This window comes from Pygocentrus nattereri, chromosome 10, assembly GCF_015220715.1.
Source record: "Pygocentrus nattereri isolate fPygNat1 chromosome 10, fPygNat1.pri, whole genome shotgun sequence".
Taxonomy (NCBI): Eukaryota; Metazoa; Chordata; class Actinopteri; order Characiformes; family Serrasalmidae; genus Pygocentrus; species Pygocentrus nattereri.
The window spans coordinates 18,581,961-18,596,991 of NC_051220.1; the positions used below are offsets into that span (position 1 = coordinate 18,581,961).

The 15,031-nt window shown below is 37.9% G+C and overlaps 1 protein-coding gene across 5 annotated transcripts in view; it reads right to left on the reverse strand.

Moving 5' to 3' along the window:
* Window positions 1–13,261: 13,261 nt before the first annotated feature.
* Window positions 13,262–15,031, reverse strand: part of ccdc9b (coiled-coil domain containing 9B) — a 39,027-nt gene continuing 37,257 nt past the window's right edge. For all 5 annotated transcript variants that reach the window (XM_017703237.2, XM_017703238.2, XM_037542077.1 and 2 more), the window contains one exon: window positions 13,262–14,454. In XM_017703237.2, the coding sequence (XP_017558726.1) occupies window positions 14,428–14,454 (27 nt within the window). In that variant the 3' untranslated portion in view covers window positions 13,262–14,427. The remainder of the gene's footprint in view (window positions 14,455–15,031) is intronic.

Here is a 15,031-nt window from a genome sequence, read left to right on the forward strand (position 1 = left end):
AAACAGAAGAGAGAAAGAAGAGGGAGAGAAACAAGAGAAAGAAGAGAGGGAGAGAAACAGAAGAGAAAGAAGAGAGGGGAGAAACAAGAGAAAGAGGAGAGGGAGAGAAACAGAAGAAAGAAGAGAGGGAGAGAAACAGAAGAGAGGGACAGGGAAAATAGAAGGCAAGAGAAGAGAGGAGAAGGAAAGAGAGTGAGAGGGAAAGAAGAGAGGGAGAGTTGAAGGTGAGAGAATAGAGACAGAAGGAATGAGAGAGTGAGAGTTTAGAAGGAGAGTGAGGGAGAAACACAAAGATGTGGAGAAACAGAGAATAGAGGGAGACAGAGAAAAAGAGCAGAGGGAGAGAAAGAAAGACTGTGGAGAGAGGAGAAGCAAACAGAAAGGATGGAAGGGAAAGAGAAACAGAGAGAGGAAGAGAGAAGAGGATAAAGCCTGCATGTGTGTGCGCACATTCTTAAATAAGAGTAAATAATTCAGTCAAAACATCCTGCGTGGTTTACTCAGCCCTTATGTATGGTATACAGTAACCATGGAGACAGCTGCTTATTGTAAACAAGGAGTCTCAGGGGGCTTCTTTCATTCAGTCTGTCAATCTGCCCTCTGACGAAGAAAGAAAACTGAAATCCAGAGCCACCACGTTGAAGTGATTCAGATGATGTCTGTAAAGCTCTGTCAGTTCTGCATGGGCTGAATTAGCATTAACATGGTTAAAACAGGTAACCTAGAATAGAGAGTGCTGGGAAAACACAATGAGACAAGATTAATCAAGTGCAGAACGTTTATCAGGAGACTAAGTGTGTCTGAACTGACATACTGTATTGGGCAGAGTCCCTGTGGACATTGTTGCCACTGATGAAACAGCACATTCTCATCACTGTGCCTCCTCTCATTACCCTCCTATTCACATTTGGCCTAATGATAATGACGTATTCTACTAGACCAAGGTTTACAGCACCCCTGCACATTTTAATGTTCTCCCTGTTTTGATGTAAATCATAGTTCAACCCTTAAAATGTCGGCATTTGTGCTAACGAAAGCATGGTGTAATGAGATATGATTTTTTCCTACAAATAATTATAGTAGGAATAATTAATAATTATTAAAGGTTAATTATCTATATTTTAGTTAAAAAAAAAACTCTGCAGTGTCAGTATCCGCTAAGTGATTCCAACTCTATTTGGTTGTAGAGTCTATCTTTGTTCGGCTGTAGAGTCAATCTCTGTTCTGCTGTAGAGTCCATCTCTATTCTGCTGTAGAGTCCACCTCTGTTTGGCTGTTGTTTATAGCTGCTGTTTTTAGAGACAACAGTGGAAAAAAACATTTTGGGAATTGACAAAAAAAAAGTGTGATGCCAAAATGACAAGATATAAATTTGCATATCATTAAATCCTTATTTTACATACTGTAAATTTTACAGTGCTCATACCATCATGTTTATTTACAACAATGACATATTGTACTGTATTTATAAATGTAGCAAAACTGTATTTTTACAAGAACTCATTATGCATAGCAGGAATGCACAACTCCAGTCTTGGAGGGTGGTGTCCAGCATTTTGGGATTTACCTGAGTCAACTGTCAATTGCCAGATTTAGTGGGTGTGTTTGAGTAGGGAAACTACCAAACAGTGCTGGACATCAGCCTTCCAGGACTAGAGTTGTGCACCCCTGATAAATAGGATATCATCATATCCTCATTTCTGAATATATCTATATATATCTATATATATATATCTATATATATATATATATATATATATATATATATATATATATATGTATGAACACAGATATTAGGAAATGAAAGTGTTAAAAATTGTTTTAAAATTGCTGTTTAAATGTGTCTTAAATACTTTTAAGTTACATGCTGTTAGCTATGTTACGTGACATTACCTCAGCTATCTCTTATAACATTTAAATAATGGAACCCGAGAGACCAAATGAAATAGTCATGAAGACAATGATCCTTCTTAAAAGTACTTCTGGTGCCTTGTTTTACAGTAAAGCTGATGGCACTGTATGCTTTGATGTATTATTACAGTATTGTTACAGTAATACTCGAGCGGCAGGGCAGAAATATGGCAATGGTGGCACGGCTATTTAAAGTCACTGATCTCTTCGGTACGACCCATTCTACTGCCAATCTTTGTCTATGGAGATTGCATGGCTATGTGCTTGATTTACACTGTTAGCTATGGGTGTGGCTGAAACAACCATTAGGAGGGGTGTCCACACACTTTTGGCCATAGTGTATCATATTGGCTTAAACAGCCATAATATGATACATAATGAGTACATAATGGTAGAAACTATAGAAATACTTTACAGTGTAAGATACAGTACACTAAACAGGAAATATCAGTCAGGGGCCAGTGTTATAGTGAACCGTTCAGCTTCAGAGACCTAAGGTTAGAAGATTCGAATGAGCAGTAGAGAGAGAAATGTGGCCAGTGGGGGATGCTTAAAAGTGCAGCCACACACATACCCTCCCCCAACACACACAACCATGAGTCTCAGCCAAACCGCCAGCAGAAATGATGACAGGCTGTCTGAAGTACAGGAGCAGCTCTGCACTCTGTGTGAGTTCACGGTGTCGGAGCAGGACCCAGGTGCAGTTGATATAATGTGCTATGCGTCAAGAGACTTGGGGGCCATTTTAGAACATACTGCAGCAAAAAGCTCCAAGATATATTAAAAAGTGCAGCGAGCTCTGCGGCAGAGAGGCCTCTGCAAATTTCTGGCTTCATCATCCATGTAGGCAGTTTTATAGAGGATTTAATGTGGAGTGAATGGAGGCATTAAACTGAGGATCTTTAAACACAGATGGAAGACACTTTTCTAAAACCTTGGCGGTAGAAGGTGCAAATATTTGGTAATGTGAGTAATGCTCTATGTAATAATCTCCTCTTTAATCTTTGTGCACTAAACGAAGACATTTCATATGTACTCTATATATAAGTTTTATATTAGTGCTTAATACTATACATTCACCATCCAGTTTATCAGAAACACTTGCCGAGTGCTTTCATTTACTTGCCAAATTGGCTGTTTTTCCGCTGCACATGAACTGATCCTAAGGGGAACCAGTCAAGTTTACAGTTTGAGTTTTAGTCCAAGCTTATTTTCCACCTACTGGAGAGGCAGCCAGCTTTTTGTCATTTTATTCCTAAAGCCTTAAATTTGGCTAAACTCACCTTGCTTGTTAATTATAGCTAACTCCTTTACTGAGAGAAAATGAGGTATTGCACTGCTCTCCACTCACAGACTCATATATTGAATAAAGAGGGAAAACATGAGCAAAAATACTGATTCAGTTGAGGCTAGCTTCTTAACAAGCATACTCCCATATGATATATATGTGTACATATTTGATAAAATATACATAAAAAACTTATTATTAAAAACATATTCACATTATAAAATACTACAAAGATTTTTAAAGCAAAAAAAGTAAACACCAGCAACACATATGCAATAAAAAAATACTTATAAATATAACAGGAAGCTAGCAGATATGAGTAATATATACCATTCACATAGAAACACACACACCCACACTGTCTATAACAGTGGTGGACAGTAACTAAGTAAATGTAATTCGTTACTGTACTTTGTAGTTTTTTCATGTATCTGTACTTTACTTAAGTATTTCCATTTTGGGCAACTTTTTACTTTCACTGCACTACATTTCAGAGTCAAATATCTGACTTTTTACTCCACTACATTTTGATCCTTTTGGTTTTTGTGTGTATAAAAACGTAACATGTCAAAACAAAAGAAGTGGAAAGCAAGAACACCAATCAGGGTACAGCGGTCACTTTGTTCTGAGCTTGTTTTGACCTGTTGGTCATACCAACTCAGTGCAGCACACGGTTCAACGTCAGTGCTGCAGCGTAAAAATTTGGGAGCACATATGTCCCTAAATGATGGAACTAACCTAACTTTGTGAAAATAGAGCACAATATAGAAATATGTACACATATGCAGACGTGACTGACGTGTTTCTTTTTTTCTGAATTCATACAAACACTTTCATTTTATAGTAAATTAGTTTCGGTTAGTTTATGTTTATGAACAGAGACCTACAGATTAATATAGTAAAGGAACACTTATTTGTGATCCTGAGTTTAAAGCCAGTTTTTATTCAACTTGTAACAAATTTATAAAGTAATCTTAAACTGAAACTTTGCTTGTTTGTAAAAGTGATTTTAGAGCCACTCGGTTCTCCCTGATGGAAACTGTTTGCCTTCAGTGTTTTGTGCTTATGATCATTTTAATAGACGTCAGCGTCACTAATTAATGACATTCTATTAAAAGACTGGTTTACCAAGAGAGACACTGGAGGATTTTCACCTAAAATGAGTTCATGAAGCGAGTCTTGTTATAAAAATGATAACAGGACATTAGTCATAATTAATCTTTTAGTACTTTTACTTTCGATACTTAAGTACATTTGAAGCCAGTCTGTACTTTTACTCAAGTTGAGGTCTAGAGTAAGGACTTCTACTTTTACTGGAGTAATATTTTACCTTGGGTATCTCTACTTTAACTCAAGTACATGATTTTTGTACTTCGTCCACCTCTGATCAACACTTACTGGGGGGGTACTGGTGACTATCCGAGGGTGCTGGAGCCTTTCCCAGCAGTCACTGAGTGGAAGCCAGGAAACACCCTGGACAGGTCGCCAGTCCATCACAATGCACACAGACACATACAGTTACTCACACATTCACAAGTAGGGGCAATTTAGAGTGTCCAATCAGCCTGACTGCATGTCTTTGGATTGTGGGAGGAAACTGGTGCAACCATAGGAAACCCACACAGACACAGGAAGAACACGCAAACTCCACACAGGAAGGACCCTGGACGCCTGGCTTGGGACCTGAACCCAGGCCATTCTTGCTGTGAGGTGACCGCGCGACCCACCCAAATAAATAAATAAATAAATGTACATATACAAATAAGTGACTAAAATATATCTCCCATATTTGAAAATAAGCTGACATATCTGTCACATGTATGTCCATATTTGACTAATGTAAGTTAGACATAAGGGAAATCTGCATATTGCTGTTGTCAGAACAAAACCTCAAATCTCCACAGTAGTAACTTTAAAGGAGAAGAAAAAACCTGCTTTACTTTTAATGTAAGACAATGAAACCAGATGTTTTTTTTTGGGGGGGGGGTTGTTTCTTTCGGTCCATTCATCATGAAATTACACATGATGTAAAAAAAAACAACAGGCATCTTCAAATTATATCAAAAACTGAAAAATGTCAAAAATGGAGATGTAAGCAGTATGCTAATGTGTCATTTTTTTGAAACCCATATATTACCATATATCAGATTTCCATATGGTATTAATTCTAAAAATAGTAATCAGCATACCATTCTAGTTTGTATTCTGCTGCACTTATTGGTCATGTAATAGTACTTGGTGACAAAGGACAAAATTAGATATGAAGGAGAAAGAATCCCTCATATGGAGAAGCCTCTAACTTCCACTGAATATCTGGCAGTTGCTTTCAGTCAGAGATTAAAACCAAAGCAATCTTGACATTCGCTGGTCCATATTTATTACCTGCATATGTTTAAAGGGGAATTCCACTCCTTTTTAAATCAATCATTAAGATGTAAGCAAAGTCTGTCAAAGTGGCTTTATGTCAAATGACTAATCTTCTGAGTTTTTAAATTTGCTTTTGGGGACTATTTTGACTTTGAAATACCTTTGTGTAAAAATGAGGATAAAAATGTAAATATTTTCATAAAATGATGTGTCAGGCATCAGGCAGCATATTCATAACCATTTCATGTAACAGCTTTCTCTGAGGGAGCTTTTGGAGGCATTAAACTCTGTTTACATCTTAACCATGTAATTATGTAGAAATGTTAAAAAATCAGTGGGATTGCCCTGAAATAGAGCCTCAGCCGACAACCATGCAATTCTTTCAGGACTGTATGTCAATCTATCCTCAGACAGTTCAGGCTAAATGCTTGGAAGCAACACTAATAACTTTGCAAAAATGAATGTGAAAATTGCATGTTATACATGTTATTGTATATCAAAGGAAATTGACAATAATATGATTATTAAACTGCAACAAAAGGGTTTGACTAAATGACTGAAAAGATACTGGACAACTAACTGATTCCTAAGCTGTTCTGCGTGTGCAGATTCCAGTTTTATTGTAGATCAAATAATTTTCACTTAATTCTAATTTTGAGCTCCTGAAGCCTTGATAGACTTAATCAGGTGTAAAATGAGAAGTTTGTCATTAAACACTGGTTAATGTAAGACACTGTTACCAACAAACAGTATGGATGCTTTCCATTACATTAATAATTAATCAATGCAAATCATTGAAAAAAAATTCAAATCAGGCATAATAGATCTATAAATATACCAACCCAAAACCTATGAGGATAATATGAAATGAGAGACCTTCAGAGGGAAGCAAGTGCTGAATCAGCAAAGCAATAAATTCCAATATGCTGCTTTGAACATTCCAATCCAAAGCGCAGTAGTTTGAAGATTTTAAAACCAGGTAAGATCACCAACACAAATCCTCTAAACATTTAATTTTTCCAATTGCCAATTGTTTGTGTAGAGTCTATTTATGTGTGTTCCAAAAGACAATGAGAGGAGCTACTGAATGGTACAGTCATATCACATATATATGGATCATTCTACCAGATTAGTTCAGACGTAGATCAAAGCAGGAAGTGAGACAGCATCCCTTTCCCTCATGGCCACATGGTGAGTGGTTAGGTCTCATTGTTTTGAAGTAAATTTGTTTCAAAAACTGAAAATCACTGTGTAATGCTGAGAATTGTTTCTGCATTTCTCTAACCTTTTTGTGTTGTAATGAGAAATATAACAAGAATATTATGATTTTATGTGTGTACAGTTGTTCAAAGCTGTGTTTGCTAGTCCTGTACTGTCTAGTGCTTTTAAGGTTATGCTCAAAATTAGCTAGAATACCAAACCCTGCTGAAAAACAGCACACACCAGTATGCATTTCATGCTGGTCTAGTTTAGCTGGTTAAGCTGGTCACTTGGCGAGGTCATGCCAGTTGACCAGCATACAAGCATCCAGAACACATGTCGCTGCTGTCAGAAGAAAATCTTAAATCTCCATTTTTGTTTTGTTTTTTATCATTTGAAAAGAATGGACCAACAGAAACAGCCCACAATTACTTGTAAAGAAGTCTGGTTCCATTGACTTACATTAAAAGTAAAGTAAGTATTTTAAGGTTTTGTATGAATCGATTTTCTTTTTTACGGAGGCTGAATGAATTTGGTAGCATGGTCTATATTAACCATACTATACACTAAAAACACATACTGTATAGTGTGAGAATATAAACTGAGACAGAGATCAAAGTGACACCTTCATCCTTACCCAACATGTACCCAGTCATGTGACCTGGGGCCCTTGCTGTGGAACACAGAGCTGCATGGAGTCCCCCAACAGGACCCGCCTGCCCCAGAGAGGGCCTGTTGGAAAACGTAATTAAAAGAGTAACAGAAGGGAATGCGCTGTTCAGGAGGCGCAGGGAGCCATTTCCAGAGCAACAGGCCTGGGGGAGGGCTGATTCAAGATTAATAAGAGACTAATCCCTAATGAAGGCTCCCTTAACGCAGCCAGCGCTAGGCAGCAGGCATCCGTTTTTCAAAAACATCTTTGTGTCCGGGTTTTATTTACTCAGGAATACATTAAGCGATGCGCTGTGATCTTTCTCTCTGGTGCATTCTCATTTCATAGCAACCACTTCTCTTCTCATTCATTACCTCACGCTTACAAATGAGTGGCCGTTTTACAATATCTAAGAGACACAAGATTCATCTTTGAGTAAATATGCTGGTAAAGTCGGGAATTGATTTATTATCTGATTCCTTCCTCGAACTTCTATTGTTCTGCAGTGTGAGAAGACAGAAGAAATGGAGGAGAGTAAAAGAGAAATTATGCAATTATTTAAAGGGAATTTCACACATTCTTCAACATTTCTGCGTAACTGAAACACTCAGGTGTAAACAGTCATTCAGAATGGTTTCACAGGAAATGGTTCATTGTAGAGAAGCAGGCTGTTTTATTTGCAGTGGGCCTGACAGGAATCAGGGACAATGTTTACAACACATAGCCATTTTGTTTATTGTCTAAAATGATCAGTGAATCTACACATCCTCTGAGTTGCTATATTTAATGTTGGCAATGATCAAGTAGCTGTAAATAAAAAAAAAATTGGTATTATTTTGCACAAAAATGTCAGACAGGTAACATACACTGTATTTCCAAAGTATTCTGTCGTCTGCCTTCACACACATATGAACCTGAATAACAGCCCATTCTTAATCCATAAGGTTTAATATGATGTCGGCCCACCCTTTGCAGTTATAACAGCTTCAACTCTTCTGGGAAGGCTTTCCACAAGGTTTAGGAATGTGTTTATGGGAATTTTTGGCCATTCTTCCAGAAGCGCTTTTGTGGGGTCAGCCACTGATGTTGGATGAGAAGGCCTGGCTCGCAGTCTCCGCTCTAATTCATCCCAGCGGTGTTCTGTCAGGTTGAGATCAGGACTCTGTGCAGGCCAGTCAAGCTCTTCCACAACAAACTAGCTCATCCATGTCTTTATAGACCTTGCTTTGTGCACTGGTGCACAGTCATGTTGGAACAAGAAGGGGCCATCCCCAAACTGTTCCCACAAAGTTGGGAGCACAAAATTGTCCAAAATCTCTTGGTCTGCTGAAGCATTAAGAGTTCCTTTCACTGGAACTAAGGGGCCGAGCCAAACTCCTGAAAAACAACTCCACACTATTATACCCCCTCCACCAATGCACTCAGACAAGTACCGCTCTCCTGGTGACTGCTAAACCCAGACTCATCCATCAGATTGCCAGACGGAGAATGGTGATTCGTCACTCCAGAGAACACATCTCTACTGCTCTAGAGTCCAGTGGTGGCACTTTAGTAGTGAGGAAATTTCACTACTGGACTATCACAGTACCATGCTGGAATTCACTGAGCTCCTGAGAGCGACCAATTCTTTCACAAATGTTTGTAGAAGCAGTCTGCATGCTTGGTTTTATACACCTGTGGCCATGGAAGTGATTGGAACATCTGAATTCAATTATTTGGATGGGTGAGTGAATACTTTTGGAAATACTTTTTGGGTTAGGGTGTCCCAATTTTTGTTGAGATAGAGGGGTAGGGTGAAGTATTATGGCTACATGGTCCTCTAAATGGAGGTTTTTCAGAGACACACTCCAAACAGTGTGATATGAGAAAAAACAAAAACCGTTAAGATGGCTGCATGAGCGACCAAAGAAACCTACAAACGTAAGTATTTTCTTCATTAAAAAATTATGATAACCATTGTATTATTTTAGTTTAATGTCATTTCAACGTATCATGGTCATTTTCTTCATAACAAGCATTAAACAAATCGCTAAAATTATGCTAATGTCTCGGTAGCTGGCTAGCTAACTTTCTCATTACACCTTAAATAGTCCAGCAGTGCCGACGCCTGAAACGCCAGAATGTACCTGCTGCACCATTTAAGATGGAACAGGTAAATTCGAACAAGAAGCTGGTGTCTTCAGCTTCGTAACACCAAAGAATTAGCATAAATAATAAATAATAATAAGATAATAAATTGTCTTATAGCCCCTCTTTGAAAGCATATGATGCCCTACGTTTAACTAAAGCCATTTAACAAGAAATACATAGACTCATGTCATTTTCACCTTCTCTTCTCGCTCCATCTGTTCTCACCCCCGATCTATAAGGCAGCTACTCTCTGCTAACCACTCTGGACCTCTCTGCTCGTTCACAATGCCTGCATTCAGATTCAGATTCAGAATCAGATTCCTTTATTGATCCCAGGGGGAAATTGCAGTTGTTACAGTTGCAGCCATTTATATAAAAGAATAAACACTTTGATAATTTAAAACAATATAGAGAAATCTGCAGTATTGCGTACATTATTGCTGCTGTTAAGACTGCAGGAGCTGCAGTTACTGATGTGATGGCAGGCTTTTTATAGCCACTGTAGTCCACACAGTGAGGCAATGCATGTAAGCTTCACAGCATATCAGGTCAAACGACAATAAATAAAATGTGACCACACTGTCAAACACACAAATATACAGTGATAAGTTTGAACAGCACTGCATACAGGGTTGGGCAGAATACTTTGAAAAAGTTTTGATGGCTGAAGACCAAATACACTGCCCTAAAAGTATTCAGCAGCATATTCCTTTACAATACAAAGATAACTTATTCAGAATACATGCAGAATACATAGGGCACACGGGGAAAAACTTTTTCTCCTACTTTTAACACTGCTGTTACTGGGTGACTGTAGTTTTCTTCAACTAATTCTTCTGCTGATAATTCAATGAAAAATGTAATTATTTAAATTATTATTTAAATTATTTAAAAATTCTCAATATTTTCAGTCCACTGTTGGCCCCATTATCCCCCAGCTGTCTAAGCAAACAATTCACCTCATCAAACAACTAAATCTTGCAAATATGGCGATAAAGTGGGTAGGGGTGCGACGATTATTCGACTTAGTCCACTAAAATCAAAGAGCAAATTAGCTGGCGACTAATTCCATAGTCGATTAGTTGGTGACGTCAGTACGCGTCTTTCTCGCGCTCACTTGGAAAGTTTTGACATTAGCGCTCACTGGAGAGTCAACAACAGCGCAATGGCAACCTCAAGAACAAAATCCTCAGAAGTGTGGAGTTAAACTCAGAAAATAGGTCGTAGTTGTGCTGTTTGTGAAGCCGAGCTCGACTGGCACGGAGCACATCCTCCATGCTGGAGCATCTGAAGAGAAAATTTGTCGGATGAAGACTCGGTGAGACACGCCGCGTCCCAAACCGAACCAAACGCGTAGCGTTGTACCATTAGAAGTGCACTCACATTAGTGTAGTATATGAAGTACAGAAGTGTGTAGTTTGGGACGCGGCGATAGTTGCGTTAGCGAGCTAGTTAGCTAACGCTAATGTTAAATTCAGTCCTACTTCATGTTTTGAGCCGAGCCGTAACGTCTATGTCGAAATGCTGTTCTCTGGTAATGCTAATGCTCGCTAATGGAGCTGAACCAGAGGAGCAAGTACCTATTATTCACAGCGAGCCTGTCCACTTTCCAGATAACGCTTACAGTTTAAACACCGCGTTGTCGCCTTAACGCCGAGGACACAGGAGAGCGACTACTAACAGGCCTCTGCTCTCCGCGGACGCTCAGCTCAGCTCGCCAACGGTTTAGAGCTAGGGGCTTAGAAAATGGATGGGTGAAATGTTTACACAGAGGCAGTCAGATTTAACTCTTCATAGAGGACGAGTTTCCGCGAACGTTCGTCATTTTCCCTTCGCGGTGATACCGTAGAATTTCTTTGCAGCAGAGTTTAGCCCGACAGCAGAGTGCACAGAGCACAGACTCTCATTAAACTGTTTACATTCACAGTTTAAATGTAGATTCCTGGTCTTTATTCTCTTTATTGTTGGTTAGGAAAAGCATAAAACATCTGGCTAAATTTAAAAGCTAATAAAATTCATAATCCGATTAATCGTTCCAGCAATCGAACGATTGTTCGACTGTCAAATTAGTCGTTTGTTGCAGTCTTAAAGTGTCACTATGTGATTTTAATTTAATGATATGCATCTAACGAGGCGCATACATGAGTCCAGCGTATCGCCCGTGAACATGTCCAGTACTGAGGAGACAGTTCAGTTCCATCAGTCCTCAAAGGAGTTTAGTAATACTGAGATTAATAACTGTATACTGAACGTATCCTTTTGTAAAAGTTAAATGTAAAAAAAAAATTGTACACTAAATACTGCCTTTACAAAACATGCTGGGCTGAATACATGAATACATTCATTTCTGTATTCCGAATACTTGCATTCCATTATTTCCCTACCCTTGTTGGCCGCACCATTTTTAAGCACATCTGGATCTGCTTTAGCTAAAAATATGAAATTCTTCTTAAACACCTTTTCACTGTTCTACTTATGTTGTAGAAAATGCAAGAGATAAATAGCAGAATTGTTTGTGAAGGTATATTTTGAGTGGTGTAGCCTTTCACAGCGTGTTTTGTCCGGTTTAAAGAGGTAGAATAACAATGTATAAAGAAGCAAACAAAATGATGTTGTAATAAATACTAATGAATGACAAGTACAGAAATGTCAGCCAAAGTCTCTTTAATATGCAGTACACAAAGTTTATTTCAAACCTTGATGGACACAAAGCAACAGTGGCAATGTAAATATTAATTATAGCAAGATAAAAAAACAAACAAACAAATAAACTAAATATTAAATTACCCACTTACTACATGCTCAAATACTGATAAATTATTTTTATTCAATATGCAAGTTAAAATCTGTACTAATATTGATTTACTAACACTGAAATGGTCAGAATAGGCCTGTAACAATATACTGTTGTAGTGAAGTCTAGTGGCGGAGAACCCATATCAGAGCTTATACTATGAAATGAGAAACTGAAGGTGATGTACTCGATGTTCTTCATTCAGGCTAGCCCAGTTTTACTATTCAGATACATTTACACTCTTGTGTGGCTCTTGAAGGGTTCTATAGTAAAGGGAATGGTTCTATTTACAGCCATGAGTTCTCCATTTAACCATTCCAAACCTTTCTTTGCATGGTAAAACGGTTTTTCAGATTGGTGGAGAACGTCTTGTGCATGGTTCTATTTAGCACAAAAAGGGTTCTGTTATGAATTGACATCACCTTTTTGGTGCTATATAGAACCAAGCACAAGACGTTCTCCATCAATTTGAAGAACTATTTTGCCACGTAAAGAACCATTTAAGCATGAAATTTTTATATACAGAAGTCATGGCTGTAAATAGAGCCATTCCTTTTACTAAAAGAATCTTTGAAGAACCATCTTTTTTAAAAGTGTAGGTGAAAAATGGCAATATGACAATATTCATCGTTACTGTGACAAATTATGTCACAATGTCACGGCTTTTCTGAGCTTATCATAGATAATGTCAGTGCTTAACAATCCTGACCAACTTCATGTTTTCATGTTAGTCCTGTTTAATTGGATTTAGTGCAGCACAGTATGTGAAACAAATTAGTGCCACATTTAAAAAATACTGTTAAAAACTATGAATGCAAGTTTTTTTTGTTAAGTGTTTTTTTAAATTTGACAATTTTTTTACTGCTCATCATATTGTACTGTGAAAACATTACATTTATTAAATTGAACATTTATGTAATTTTTAGTCAAACCAGCCACTAAGCACAAGTTTTGCTTTTTCATAGTCATGAAATGGTTCTATAAAGAACTCATATTTGTGAATTGTAACATACGGTATATTGCGAAAACCTCTTAAAGTATCATGATATTACATTATTGCCATATCGCTCACCTTTATGTAGCTCTATATTAAAACAAGTATTGGATAAAGTGTATCAAGCGTATCGTTCCAGGCCCATTTCAGAATATGTGCAATTACAAAAAGCATATCATTATCTTTCACAATTGAACAAGATTTCGCTGAAGCAACTCAATTCTGGACAAAAATGTTAGCTGTCAAAAGTGTTCAGTCTTAAAGGGGTTTTTTATCTCAACATACAGTATTTATCAAATGAAAATTCAACAACTGGAACATTTCTGATCGTTGACATTCATACAAAATAAAGTGCTTATAAACATACCATAAAGCAGTAAACATTGCTTCAACTGTTGTCGCTCTAAAACCCCACTCCCTCAAGTCTGAAAACATGTGCTTACAAAAATAAATAGAGTCTCTAATGGAAAAAAAGGAGGCTTCCATACGGTATCAAATGACTGATATTTCTGATGTATGTGTATCGGCGCAACCGTGTGTAGAGTGGACGTGTTAAACTGACTGCCAATTTGTAAGCGTATTATTTTGTGCGGTGTAGAATTTCCTCCTTCAATTGCATATACGTAGTTGTCAAGAAGCTCCATTAAATGACACTTAAGTTAGACATTCAATATGCTGTTTAGTGCTTTTAGCCTAATTTCCTTTCAAATCCATCAAACCACAAAACCCAGGCTGATGTAGAAGTTTAGACATTTAGACTGTAGTCACATACAAGAGAGTAAATCAAAAGTAGATCTACCTCAGAAAGGATTAAAGAATCGTTTCAAGCTACCTAAAGGCTACCAACAGATACCTCTCTATCTCTTTTGTCACCTGTTCTCATCTATGTTTCTCAGTCAAAACACAAGTTTCAAGTTACCCCGATGACCTATGAGTTAGCAAAAGGAGTTAAATACAGTAGGTAAAAGCAATCATTGTGCTAATTTTGTGTTAGTTCCACACAGAGCCATTCTTACAGATGAAAAAAACAAAAACAGCCAAACTTCAGTCTTAAGTCTCGATCCAGGTGTGAATGTGAAGAAAGGCCCCATCTAAACTATTTTGCCGTTCTCTCTAGCCTGGATGGGGAAGAAGGAAAGAGAACTGAATGTTAGTTCACATTTCAAAGCTTCACACAGGCAGCATGACCTACAGTACAGATGGTTCTTCAAGGGTTCTTTAGTAAAGGGAGTTCTACAAAGACCATTTCATGCTTAAATGGTTCTTTGCATGGTTAAGTGGTCCTTCAGACTGATGGAGAGAATGTGTTGGATAAGTTTGTATGTAGAATTTTCTTGAAAATGGTTCTATATAGCACTAAAAAGGGTTCTTCTACCGTTATGATGTCAAGCTTGTAACAACAGAAGAGCCCTTTTCCCCCACGAGTCCCCAAAGCTACTGACATTACATTACTTTTGACTCTCAGTGAAGAATGAAAATCTGTACAGTCATAAACAGTCAAGAGACATCAGAACATTAGAACAAGGCTCTTCTTGACCATTTTCCTTAATCTTATCGTTTATCTTCGAATGCTCCTCGCTTTTAGAGTTGTGTGCTCTCGCTCCCACTTCTCCCTCAGGATCACTATTTCCCCTCCCATTCTCTCCCTATTTCCCAACCAGGCCCTCTTCTCCAGCCACAATCGATGTTAACAGC